Source organism: Chanodichthys erythropterus, chromosome 16 (assembly GCF_024489055.1).
Source record: "Chanodichthys erythropterus isolate Z2021 chromosome 16, ASM2448905v1, whole genome shotgun sequence".
Lineage (NCBI taxonomy): Eukaryota > Metazoa > Chordata > Actinopteri > Cypriniformes > Xenocyprididae > Chanodichthys > Chanodichthys erythropterus.
The window spans coordinates 29,358,713-29,371,844 of NC_090236.1; the positions used below are offsets into that span (position 1 = coordinate 29,358,713).

The 13,132-nt window shown below is 37.6% G+C and overlaps 1 protein-coding gene across 1 annotated transcript in view; it reads right to left on the reverse strand.

Annotated features, from left to right (window-relative positions):
• Positions 1-2,060: 2,060 nt before the first annotated feature.
• The window catches only part of gad3 (glutamate decarboxylase 3), a 32,071-nt gene continuing 20,999 nt past the window's right edge, over positions 2,061-13,132 (reverse strand). Inside the window, exons 5-15 of the mRNA XM_067364069.1 lie at positions 12,265-12,377; positions 12,032-12,147; positions 11,681-11,760; positions 11,536-11,590; positions 9,964-10,080; positions 9,814-9,878; positions 8,940-9,018; positions 7,127-7,276; positions 2,638-2,745; positions 2,376-2,465; positions 2,061-2,234 (exon numbers count right to left, since the gene is read on the reverse strand). Coding sequence (XP_067220170.1) covers positions 2,061-2,234; positions 2,376-2,465; positions 2,638-2,745; positions 7,127-7,276; positions 8,940-9,018; positions 9,814-9,878; positions 9,964-10,080; positions 11,536-11,590; positions 11,681-11,760; positions 12,032-12,147; positions 12,265-12,377 — 1,147 coding nt within the window. The remainder of the gene's footprint in view (positions 2,235-2,375; positions 2,466-2,637; positions 2,746-7,126; positions 7,277-8,939; positions 9,019-9,813; positions 9,879-9,963; positions 10,081-11,535; positions 11,591-11,680; positions 11,761-12,031; positions 12,148-12,264; positions 12,378-13,132) is intronic.

The following is a 13,132-nucleotide window of genomic DNA, read 5'->3' on the forward strand; positions in this document are numbered from 1 at the left end:
TGAGTCTGCTCAATGAATGTGTAAATGTAGAAGAGTGGGAGCTGTCATAGCAGTAAACGCAGGAACAACTCCTCATTAAAGGGTTAGTTCACCCAAAAAATGAAAATTCTGTCATTTATTACTTACCCTCATGCCGTTCCACACCCTTAAGACCTTCATTAATCTTCGGAACACAAATTAAGATATTTTAGTTCAAATCCGATCGCTCCGTGAGGCCTTCATAGGGAGTAATGTCACTTCCTCTCTCAAGATCCATAAAGGCACTAAAAACATATTTAAATCAGTTCATGTGAGTACAGTGGTTTAATATCAATATTATAAAGCGACGAGAATATTTTTGGTGCGCCAAAAAAACAAAACAAAATAACGACTTATTTAGTGATGGCCGATTTCAAAACACTGCTTCAGAAAGCGTCGGAGCACAGATGTGTGTCGAATCTGCAGTTCGGAGCGCCGAAGTCACGTGATTTCAGCCGTTTGGCGGGTTTGAACCGCGATCCGATTCATGATTCGATACACTGATTCATAATGCTCCGATGCTTCCTGAAGCAGTGTTTTGAAATCGCTTTTGAAAGTTTTTTTGCCGCACCAAAAATATTCTCGTCGGTTTATAATATAAATATTGAACAACTGTACTCACATGAACTGATTTAGATGTGTTTTTAGTACCTTTATGGATCTTGACAGAGGAAGTGACATTACTCGCTATGAAGGCCTCATTGAGCCATCGGATTTGAACTAAAATATCTTAATTTGTGTTCCGAAGATTAATGAAGGTCTTACGGGTGTGGAACGGCATGAGGGTAAGTAATAAATGACAGAATTTTCATTTTTGGGTGAACAAACCCTTTAATCCAAATTGCTTTGAAAATTAAGTGTTCAAAAAGAAAATATGGGTGTGGTGTTCCAACAGCTTCCACATACTTTTGGTGTAGATTTGGCAATCACTGCATATTTAGAGCACTGTCTCACAGTTCCAAAGAAGCACACCTCATTTACCTCGGCCTGCTGTCAACATGCTACAGAACTGCACGCATTTGCTGATATCATGCAACAGTACTAGGCTGCACTGTACATGATTGATGGTGTTGTCCACATGTCGGTTTCTCCTCTAACTTTAGTAAATCACCTATCCAAAGGGGCCTTTAACAGGCCATTAACACACAACACTGACACAATCCATCTTCGCAGTCACACGCACTCAAAAATCATCTTATGCTTTGCACAAGCATGTTGTCATATGCTTTTGAAATGTACATTTGGAAAATACAGGGATAAAAATATTGCCAGAACAAAGAGCTTGGGATAAAAAAAAAAAAATCAGCAGTTCTGTCCAATTTTCAGTCTTAACTGACATTTGTGGTCTAGAAGACAAACTAATCCCAGCTAACAGGTTGTGCTTCAGTAATAAAACTAGTTTGAAGGAACCTGCATGTTACATAAACTTATTACTTATGGAGCTAGAGCAGGAGGTGGTAGACAAATAAATAATGTGTAAAATCAATTTCAGATAAAATTCCTTTAATGTAGGACAGAGCGAAGCATAAAAACCAACCAAGCTGCAAATAAATTCTGATGTACAGAGACCAAAAATTTGCTTATTTGAGCATCCCTATAGAAAAAATATATATAACACAGTTTAGATGTTGTCTTAGTCTTGTATTAGAAGATCCCACCAGCAGGAGGCACTAGTAGACTGCAAAACAATTGAGCTATCTGACAGCAGCAAGACTGGAGTCCAATATCCCTTCAAAATTCACTCTATTTGTACAACTTGATTAAGAGCAGCTGCCATTTAGTCATGGTATACTGTATAAGGGATGCCTCTTAAAGGAGCATGCTGATTTAATGAAATCAGTTAGTGATCATCTATTCCGTTTGGAATGTGACAAATTATTAATAATGGCTAATAATGTTCAAAGATAAACGTAAAAAGAAAGCTGTAAATGCTACTCGCAGGACTGTATGTAATGGCATCAGTGGTATGAGGAAAGAAGGCTGTAAATAAATATGTATCTTGCACAAAGGAGGGATTTTTCAAAAGAGACGTCTTTTGCACTCTAGAGTTCACAACCCAGACGAGCAATTTCATCTAATAGGAAGTCCACATCCTCCCTCTGGGTGGCTGGATTGGAGAAAACACAACGGAAGAAATTCACTTTGTCTTGCAGAGGTTGATAGCCAATCATTGTGAATCCTTCCTCCATCATCTTTGTCTTGATTTTTGGAGCCACCTGTGGAAATTTATAATGTCAGCTTGTAAAGCCTCAAGCAGATAATGGGAACAGGTCTGTAAATAACTAAAAGGAGACTATTTGTCTTCCTTAACTTACTGGTTTATTAAAAAACGAAAAAGGCTTAATTTCTTGACTTACCATGTGAAGTTCTCTGTCTCGCTCTGGGCCTGGAGGAATGCTTTGCACTCGTTTTGGGAGATACCAAAAGCAGACATTACTGTGTTCAGGCTGAAATAATAATACAGGAAATATGAAATCATAAAGTGATGACAGCCATGTGTATGTAATGGCTAGGCAGACAGGCTGCTGAAATTCAACATGACTTACAACAATTGTTGAAATCACCCAGCAATTTCCATCTTTAAAATATGCTGAAAGTTTACAGAAACATGACACTTACTTTTTCTTTGAAGACAAGCTGAAAATCTGTTCTTCTCTTCAGCTTGTAGTAAAGATACTCTGCATTTTCTAGGCAGTGGTTGACCTGTGCTTCAAAACCCTCGGAGCCCTAGAAAGAAGATATTCAACATTTTTTTTTTCTGTATAAGAAAAGAAAAAAATGTGTATGGATTGTTGTGCTTCAAGGTTTAGCACTGTTTTTGCCATTTTGTCATATTTAAATCAGAAAAAAGGAAAAGAAAAAAAAGAATATAATTATATAAAATACTAAATAACATAAATATGTTTTGAATATGTTTGGTTGTAACTGGTGTACAATTTCTACTTTTCAATTCGGGATATTGAACTACATTGAACTATTTTGGCTGTGCAGGTTTTGTAATCGAAACTGGGTGTGTTCTTTGATACCAATCTTTCATTTGAAAGTCACATTTAGCATCTGTAAAACCACATTCTTCCAACTTAAAAATATATCTTAACTATGACATATGCTCTCAATGACAAATGCGAAAAGTTAGTTCATGTATTATGACCTCAAGGCTAGATTAATGTAGGGCTCTACTGGGTGGTTGCCCTACTCGCTTGATAAACAAACCCCAGCTGGTCCAAAACACAGCAGCTAGAGTTCTTACTAATACCAGGAAGTATGACCATATTAGCCCAGTTCTGTCAACACTGCATTGGCTTCCTATAGAGGGTATGCACGTGACGTCACCGTCGACCGTTATGACTGCGGTCACGCCCACTGAGTGGCAAAAGATTGAGCTGCAGAATTGGTTTTCAGCATGAATGCCGCGAAAAACACACAAAACACATCCAAAAAGAGCTTTGTGATTCACTGTACAAATATAGCTTTGACACAAAACCTGAGGTAACGTAATATATTTTAAAAACTGCCGGAAAGCTACAGAAAAAAGCAAATCGATCACTGCAATCCACAGAAACAGCTGGACTCCAGCAGAGAAACATGGATTTGCAGTTATCATTTTGTGTCGAAACAATGGATTTTGAGGTAAAATCATACCGTATATATTGTTTTATTATATATTATGTTGACAACTAAACAATTAAATATTTTCCATCTTATATTCTGCATAATTGGGTGTTTTTAAATAAACAACACTGACAAAAACTATACTATAAAACTATATATGTTTAAGCACTGGACAAAATGATGATATAACATTGATATAAGTGATAACTCGGATTTAAACCTACCGATATTGTAGTTATATAAAATATTCACAGGCAGATTTGCTTGATGTATTTCCCCGGTGTCAAATCAGGCACATATAAATATCAGGAAACACGACTCCTGGCAGCATGTCAATATCCAGGGATTAGGTTTATTTGACAAGTTGTAAGGAACTGTATATGTTTTAAAATTAAAATTAAAATGTTGCTTATTACTTACTAAGCATTAAATGGTTTAGCTCCCCAGTATCTGAGCAAGCTCTTAAAGCATTATAGTCTATTACGATCTCAAAATTCTGGCCAGTTAATAACACCTAGAATATCAAAATCAACCACAGGCTGTACCTTTCCTATTTAGCACCTAAAGTTTGGAACAGTCTCCCTAGCATTGTTTGGGAAGCAGACACTGTCAGTTTAAATCTAGACTAAAAACGCATCTCTTTAACCTAGCACACACATAACACATTAACAATTTCTATTTTCAAATCAGTTTTTTGATTGTTGGGCTGCATAAATTAGGTCAGCCGGAACTGGGAACACTTCCTGTAACACTAAATGTACTCGTTAGATCATAAGAAAAATTGCATCTACGCTAATAATCTCTCTGTTTATCCCAAGGTTTACTGTAGTCAGCCGGATCCATGCCGTATACAGATCAGATGGAGGACCTGCGCCTTAACACGACAACAACACATCCCTGAAGGGTCAGCAGAGATTGTCTCAACTAGACACAAGGCCTCATCGACACGGCAGCCAGCGGCACAGATCCTCAACAAACCCATCTCCATACCGGCATGATGAATCCGATCTTCAACCAGATGAAACTGAATTCAATATTTTGACTGTCCCAATTCCAATCTGACTTCTGACCTGCAATGCTAATCATAATCATGCACTGTTCATTTGTCATTGTATGCAAACTGAACTTAGCTAGATGATGACAGCACTGTTTTCTCCAGAGCTGCTGTATAGATAAATGAACTAAATTAATAACTAAATATAGTTAATATAATAACTATATTTTTACAACAGAATGATTCAATACTGAACTTACTTAAGCTGAACAATGATACAGTTGAAAAACCTGTAGTTACTGATTTAAACAGAAACATGGCACAAACAAAACAATGGACTTCTTTTTAACAAGATTACTCCAGGGGGCTATGGGCTGTTCGATCTCCCGTGACTCACTGGTAGAGGTGGGGGGATCATTATCGGCAAATTAACATCAGCACTCTGTGTGTACCACAGTTTACATCATTTGAATGCCTTGTGTTGAGTCTTTCTGCCCTAAAGCAACTATCATCACTAAAGTCTAAAGACTATCAAAGGCAAATGAAGCTTTTATGCCTGAGTTTGATGAACTGCTGTCAGTGTTGTGTCTTAAATTCTGGAGAATCCTTATTTTGGGGGATTTTAACATATTGACCAAAATGACTGTGTGATGACTAAAGACTTTTGTTTTTACTGGATTGTTTTATTAGTGGCCCAACTCACAACAAAGCTCATACTTTATACCTTTTGATCACAAATACGATTCATTTGTGTCTCAGCTGTTCTCTGTTGAAATTGGTTTCTCTGACCATCTGGGGATCTTTTTAAATCCGGAATTGCTTCTTCCTAGTACATCATCTTCAAGCATTGTTAATTTCGGTAAATCAATTAATCAGATTTTGCAGACTCTGTTTCCTCTCTCTATATGGTCTTTCATCAGCTCCTCTTGAAGATAAGATTTTACAGCTGAATAATGTTGTTGCCTCAATTTTGGGCTCCTTTGTTCCCTTGAAGCCATGCAACGTTTCTTTTGCCCATTCTGCTCCTTGGTATAATGACAACATATTCACTTCAAGAAGGCAGCTTGTCGTAAAATGGAGCGCAAGTTGACTCTGGCTTGAATGTATTTTTTCAAGCTTGGAAAGACCAATTGGGTGAATATAGAACTGTAATGGAGTCTGCTTATTTTTAATCAGATTATTGTTAATAATCAAAAAAATGCGCAGATATCTTTTTCATGCTATAAACAGACCGCTAAAAGTAAATGTTGACACCACCCTGCCTGTTTCAAATCAGCTGTGTAATAATTCATTTCTTCAGTTCTAAAATTGACACTGTCCATGAACTTATTCATGCTACACCTGTCTCCTCTTCACCACTCTGCTCAACTAGTTACTCTGGCAAATCCTTCTCTAATTTTTCTCAAATTGGCTCTGAGTTGCTGAGTAGGGAGTCATTTATAATGTTCTCAGCGTTTATAAATGACTCTTTGCACACTGGTGTTGTGCCAGCAGCACTGAAATCTGCTGCTGTAACCCCAGTTCCAAAAAAGCATAATGTTGATTTGAACAATTTAAACAATTATCACCCTATATCAAATCTTCCTTTTCTGGCAGAAAAAGTGAAAGTGTTGTGGCTTTGCAGCTGCACAATCATCTCATTGTTAATAATTTCTCTGAGCCCCTTTATTTTGGTTTTCAAAAACTCCATATACAGAAACAGCTTTGGTCAAGTAGTCTGTTAAAGGTGCTAAAGAGGATGTTTTTTTTATACATTTTTGCAATATTACTTGAAACTGTCTTTACTAACTGATAAAAGACTATTTATTAGGTGCACTGAAAGGAATAATATTAATATACATCATCTGTGCACGAGGTCGGGCCTTAAAAACATCAGCCAATCGTTTACGCGATGATTGGCCCTCTGGCTTGTCAATCACTGCCGTGACGTTCCTTTTGAGAGACGAGCACGGCTGCGCGCTCCAGTAACTTTCCACACTCTACAGGCGCCGCATTCAATGTTTTTGTCCGGAGACAGCAGTAATAACTGCAGATTATGAGTTACCTGTGGTGAGTCCGACATAATGAATCCACTAACACGACACAGCGAATGCCGGTGGTAAACACTCGTGTTCCAATACGAGTGTTTACGAGATTTGGGAGGCGTTCCTTCAAAGGAGGGGGGTTGTTCTTACGCATGCGCTCATTTAAAAAAACTCAATAACCGTCTTTGGATTCTCAGTCGATGAAAAAACACATTTTTTAAGGTTAGCTTCTACTTGATTGTTTACCTCTGTATTTTATTTGTCTGTTTAATTGTGTAAAGTGCCTTCAGAAGCTGCTTTAAAGGTGTTATATAATATAAAGATTATTATTTCAAACAATCATTCTTCTCCACTCAACTCAAATAATTTTTATTTTTGTCATTTTCCTATCACATTTCTAAATACACATTCTGTTTGAATAAGGAGATTTTGTTATTTATTCTAAGTGACATTTATTTTAAAGCTGTCATAACATTACCTTTGCCTTCCACATGAGCCACAGTTTAAAGATGTCCACATGCCGTCCACACTGAATGCTTTTGTCCCCGATGTCATAGGTCACGTCATAGTGCTTGTCAGGTTGGAAGAGATATTCAGCACAGAGCTGATTACATTCCTGCAGGAGGCCCTAAGAACAACACTTGACCTTTACATACCCTTGGTTTTCAATCCCTCCTCAAGCATCAAGGACTGTTTGCTGCCTTTGGTGATAGTGGATGACCCGGTTTGTCCTGAGCAGTGAAGCTACCCACTGTTCTTGACAAAGACTCGGAGAAAGATAAATTCTAAGTTTGTAAGAATGGTCTTAAGTGCAATTCTTGAAAAATTCTTAAAGGGATAGTTCACCCAAAAATGAAAATTTGATGTTTATCTGCTTACCCCCAGGGCATCCAAGATGTAGGTGACTTTGTTTCTTCAGTAGAAGGTGACATTCCACGTATTCCCAACTTCTGAGCCTGATCGCCTGAAGTTATGGTTGATTGCTCTTCGCTTGGATATCAACACACCCATTAGCGTACTAAAGTTGTTGAGGGTTTGCAGTGATCGTTTTTCCCCTGATGATTTTACATACCCAGGAGAGGATCACGTACGACTTAAACCATCAGCTGTGCCTATGGTTTTTCCAAGCACATCCAACTGAGGAATGTGAACAAGATCTTTGTATGTGTCCTTTTTATTTGTAAAGCTGCCCTTACGAAAAGTAACAAATTAAAATGAAGTTTTGATGCAATAAAACCATTGTTTTTTAGTGGTTTACTTCCATTTGTATAACAACTGTTGTACTACAGGCACCATGTTTAAACTACGCCAGAGCGCGTACACACCTCATGTACCGGATGCTGTGCGCGAGCTCAAGGCAGTTGGACATACTGTTCAGTTTCTAGCACAAACCGATCGTTTCGTTTCGTCAATGAACATTTCTGACATCAATGTGTCATCACGAGCCGCAGGGTTTAATTTGGATTTGTCTGTACATGTTTTTTTTTACTCTCATAGATATATTTTGTTACCATTGACATGCATTATACGACTGACAGACTGCAACGGTTGGAGTTAAAAATCATCATTTGTGTTCTACTGAAGAAACAAAGTCACCAACATCTTGGATGCCCTGGGGGTAAACAGATAAACATCAAATTTTCATTTATGGGTCAGCTATCCCTTTAAGTTAGAAAATAAGAAAATAGCATTTAAGAAGAATTTTCTTCTTTAAAATATTTTGAGAATCTGGCCCCTGGGATATAAATTTTGATTGTCTTGCATGCTCTGTGGTCTATATGTTTGTTTTCTGATATTGAGATCCAACTGTGTCAATTGAAAATACAACTATCACAAAAAGCTGAATGAGGCAAGACACTATATTAACAAGCAAGGATATGTCCTTTTGGACATGATCATTTGTGTAAATGTGTAACTAAAACTGAAACTAAACCATAACAAACATTTTCATCACTTGAAATTAAATAAACTTTACAAACTTTATTAAATAAACTTTCTAAACTATAAAGACATATTAAAAAAATGACAAATACACTACTAAATTATTTCAACTTTTACTAAAACTAAAATGAAATCAGAAAAAAATATAAAAACTGATTGTTAAAAACTAAAATAGTATCAATGATACGAAAACAAATTACCTTACACATGCTGTTTTATACATATATGTTATGCAGCTTCTTCAGAGCAGTAATAAATATAAAAAGATATGGATTTGATATCTCTTTATTTATCTTACAGACCTTTATTTAAGATTAACACCATAGATTAAACTGTCCATCTCAGCTCACCTTTCTCTTCACTAGAATGGCTGAGCATTGCAGAGGGACGCCCATCATCTTGTGCGGGTTCCAGGTCACAGAATGGGCTCTGGTTAAAAGCATATGAATAGCATGATTATGTTAGATATTAACAAAAAAAATCCACCAATTTAAAGTGCACATTTAAAATATAAAATGATTTTTGAAACAGGTAAAAGTGGAGGTGGAATCCATTAGACTGAAACTTTTATCAATTTGATGTACTCTAGAAGCAATGATGTAATTGCGGGTTCTGACCAACCAGTACAAAAGAAAAGAAAGAAAGAACGTTTTTAGGCACACAGGGGTTATATGTTTTAATACTGTCTCAGAGTAAATGTCAATGTGCTTTTACCACACTCCCTTTGCAGCTAAAATTGTAGAGAAATGACTTGAATTATCCTGCAGAACACCAAACGTAGCTGAAATGAAGGCGCCACTTTGTGTTGATTAAAAGAAAATGAAACAGGGATGTTGAAGAAGCACCCAGAGAATCGACTGCTGACATTTAAGATAGATGGAGCAGCCCATGCCGCATTAGGCAAAAAAGCAACTAGAGATTTCAACTAGCTGATAAACAGCATGTGTATACAAGAACGTGAACGGGTAAATACAAAAAAAAAAAAAAATGTTTTAATTCTGTGGCACAATTGGAGTTAGACATTGCTTATGCCAAATGATTTCATCTCAAACAATGATATCTGCACTCCTAACATGGACCAAAAGTTGTACCATTGCCCAGTTAACGTTTAGCACATTTAGCAGAGGCTTTTATCAGAAGCAATTTCTGCTGTACTCAAGGCGTTTCTAGTGCCACTAAGCAACAGGAACACATTACACAATTAAAATGACTGATTTAGGTTACCTTTCAATTCCTTGCATTTTCACACGATGTTTGTTTGACAGAAGCAAGCCTCCACCCCAAGCAGCCTAAATGAAGTTAGAGCGTTAAAGCACTGCATAATTTTTACTTTATTTAATATAATGCACATAATAATAATAATAAACACTTTACATCCACGTGCATCCATATGCCATGCCGCTCACAAATGTCCGCTATTTCATTCAGAGGGTCAAAGGCTCCATAGACTGTGGTTCCTGCAGTTGCATTGACATAGAATGGGACCAGACCCTACAGACAGCAAACCGGGATTTTAAAATACACAATCATTCAATAAGCCAACAAATTTGTTGGCTCAGTCAAAGTTTATGGTATGGCATAGTGCAGAAGCCAAATGTAGAAGACACAAGATATCACATGAGCAGAAGTGTTGTTGATTTGAATATCAGCACCTCCCCTGTAGGTCACAAGTCAGGTGAGCAAGGACCTTGCTATTAGTGTATAGCCTTGTCTATTTTTTCAATCTTAAAGGGGTGGTTGATTATGATTTCACTTTTTTAACTTTAGTTAGTGTGTAATGTTGCTGTTTGAGCATGAACAACATCTGCAAAAGTGACGACGCAAGTTCAGTGCAAAGGGAGATATTTTCTTTTTATTAAAGAATTAAAGAATTCTCTGTTTAAGGACTACAACAAACGGCTTGTAGGGACTACAACAAGCTTCTTCCCATGTTGGTGACATCACTAACACTAAAATTTACATGAACCCTGCTCCCGAGAATACGCAACAAAGGGAGGCAAGGCCATGTTGGGCTGCTTTAGGGAAGAGGAAGAGTTGTTGTAGTAGAGTGTTGTTACCATGCTGTCATTTTACGCCAGATTGGGTCAATTCAACGCTGGATTTGCACAAAAGATTAACATGACGGCACATGCTAGTCGTTGAGTTGAATCAACTCCACAGCAACTAAATAAATGTATCCACTAACCGTTCAGTAATGTCCAGATGCATTCTAAAAGTTGTAACTTCTTCCTGAGTCTCTCCATCAGTGCTCAAATGGTTTGAACAATGTAAGGCTGAACACCATTACTGACAATCGTCATTTTGTCTGTGAGAGATTCTCCAGCTTTGTTGTTGTTGAGCAACCGAAGCGTGAGCTGTTAAAGCTCCGCCCTCTTTTGGAAAGAAGCCCGGCCCTCATTTGCATTTAAAGGGACACACACAAAAACGGTGTTTTTGCTCACACCCAAATAGAGGCGAATTTGACATAATAAATGATCTGTGGGGTATTTTGAACTGAAACTTTACAGACACATTCTGGGGAGACCAGAGACTTATATTACATCTTGTAAAAGGGGCATTATGTGTGTCCCTTTAATTTCTTTCTTTTTTTTCTTTTTTTTTGTACAAGCACAAAACAAGTACAAAAAAAAACAAAACAAAAAAAAAACATTCATGACCATTTATTATATAGCAGTATATATTCATAATATTCATAATGTTTGGCTACAGCTGTACAAATAAACCCTTAAAATTTGTTTTGCTATTAGCCAAAAGTCCTATAAATAAGACATTTTGAGAAATATGGCCAGTTTTACTCACTATAGACAGATTATAGCAGAGTGATACAAAGAGCTACTATATAAAATGTTTCATGTTATATGGATGTGTAATCCGTAAATGGCAGGGACCGGAAACAAACGTGTATAATATTAAATATTTAGCTCAATAACAGCACATTTGACCAACCTTAGACTTTGCTGCATCAATGCTGGAGTTCAATTCTGATGAGATCATCTTCCCCCTCACAGAGAGACATCAGCGAGTTTTATTAATCTTGCTAAACTGGACACACAGCAAATGATAAATTTACGATTCCGTCCACCAATCTTACCTTTCATCACATCTGACGACTATAACATTTTCAGAGCCGATGCCAAGAACTGCTGCAGTCTTCTTGATTGAATAATGACTCTAATAAGGAAAGCAAATGTTAAACATGCACAGGCAAACAGCTAACATGATCTGCCCTTTTGGTTTACCATAAGAAGACATAAAATGTTTGAATTAACGGCAGTCCATCAGGACTTTTAAAAACGCTGCTGTGACACGTAACGTCTGACCTCCCAATCAGCGGGTCAGGAGGTAATAGCTGAAATGTGTTGTGCTATGCGTTTCATTGAGTAAGTGGAACTATCACAGCACGCCTGCTGAGAGTGGAGGTAACAATAATGAGATCATGTACGTGCGCAGAGGTGAACAGCGCCAGGCGAGGAATCGCAGACATCCCGTGGGTCTTCACTGCCGGAAAGCGATGAAACCTAGCCAACAACACACTGTACAGATTGGACATGGTGCCGCCTGCGGAGAAAGCCATTAGCTGTTTAATGAAATACTAATGATGGAAAAGTTCCAATTTTCATTTTTCAAAACACAAATATTAATGCTTCATATATTTTTGTGCTTTCAGCTTGTTACCAGGAGAAAAGATGCCATCTCCATCTTCCTCTTGCCATCCAATAATTGAATGCATTTTTCTCAGAACTACCTCCTCCATGAGTATAAAAACTGGGGATATTTCATAAGTGACCCTGTAAGTGGAGAAGAACTCAGGCTCATAAATGCCCTCATGAACTGCAGAAGAAATAGAGGCGAGAAGGAACTATATCATTTTTGCATTATAAAGTCCACATGGAAATGGATTTTTTTTTTTTTTTTTTTTACGAACATCTTAATGATCCTATTACGATCAATTCATTCTAGGGGTGTAAAGGTACATGTATTCATCTTGGATGTCGCGGTTGTACTATCAATAATGAAACAAAATCCCATAATGTACGATAATTTAAGAATTTTGTGACACTTCAAATGATGGTTGTTATAATCGGTTTACACTCATTGATCTAGCTGTGGATCCTCTATGTCATGATTGTAAGGAGAACATGAACTTTATTTGGCATGACTTCCATCTCATCTCATGTTACGGTGGAGAATGTCTCACACAAGCACGAGTTAACGTTCCTGCCGCAGCGCTTTTAGGTCAGTTGTTTCCAACTAAGGTACGCCTAGTTATTTATCTATTGTGGTAATTTGCAGGTCATGTCAAAAAGTTGTTGGTCTAGATCAGGGGTGTCCAGTCCTGCTCCTGGAGGGCCACTGTCCTGGAGAGTTTAGTTCCAACCCCAATTAAACACACCTGAACCAGCTAATCAAAGTTTTTAGGCATACAGGAGACTTCAGGCAGGTGTGTTGTGGTAAGCTGGAGCTAAACCCTGCAGGACAGTGGCCCTCCATGACAGAATTTGGGCACCCCTGGTCTAGATAAATAGCTGTATTCTGCACGTTT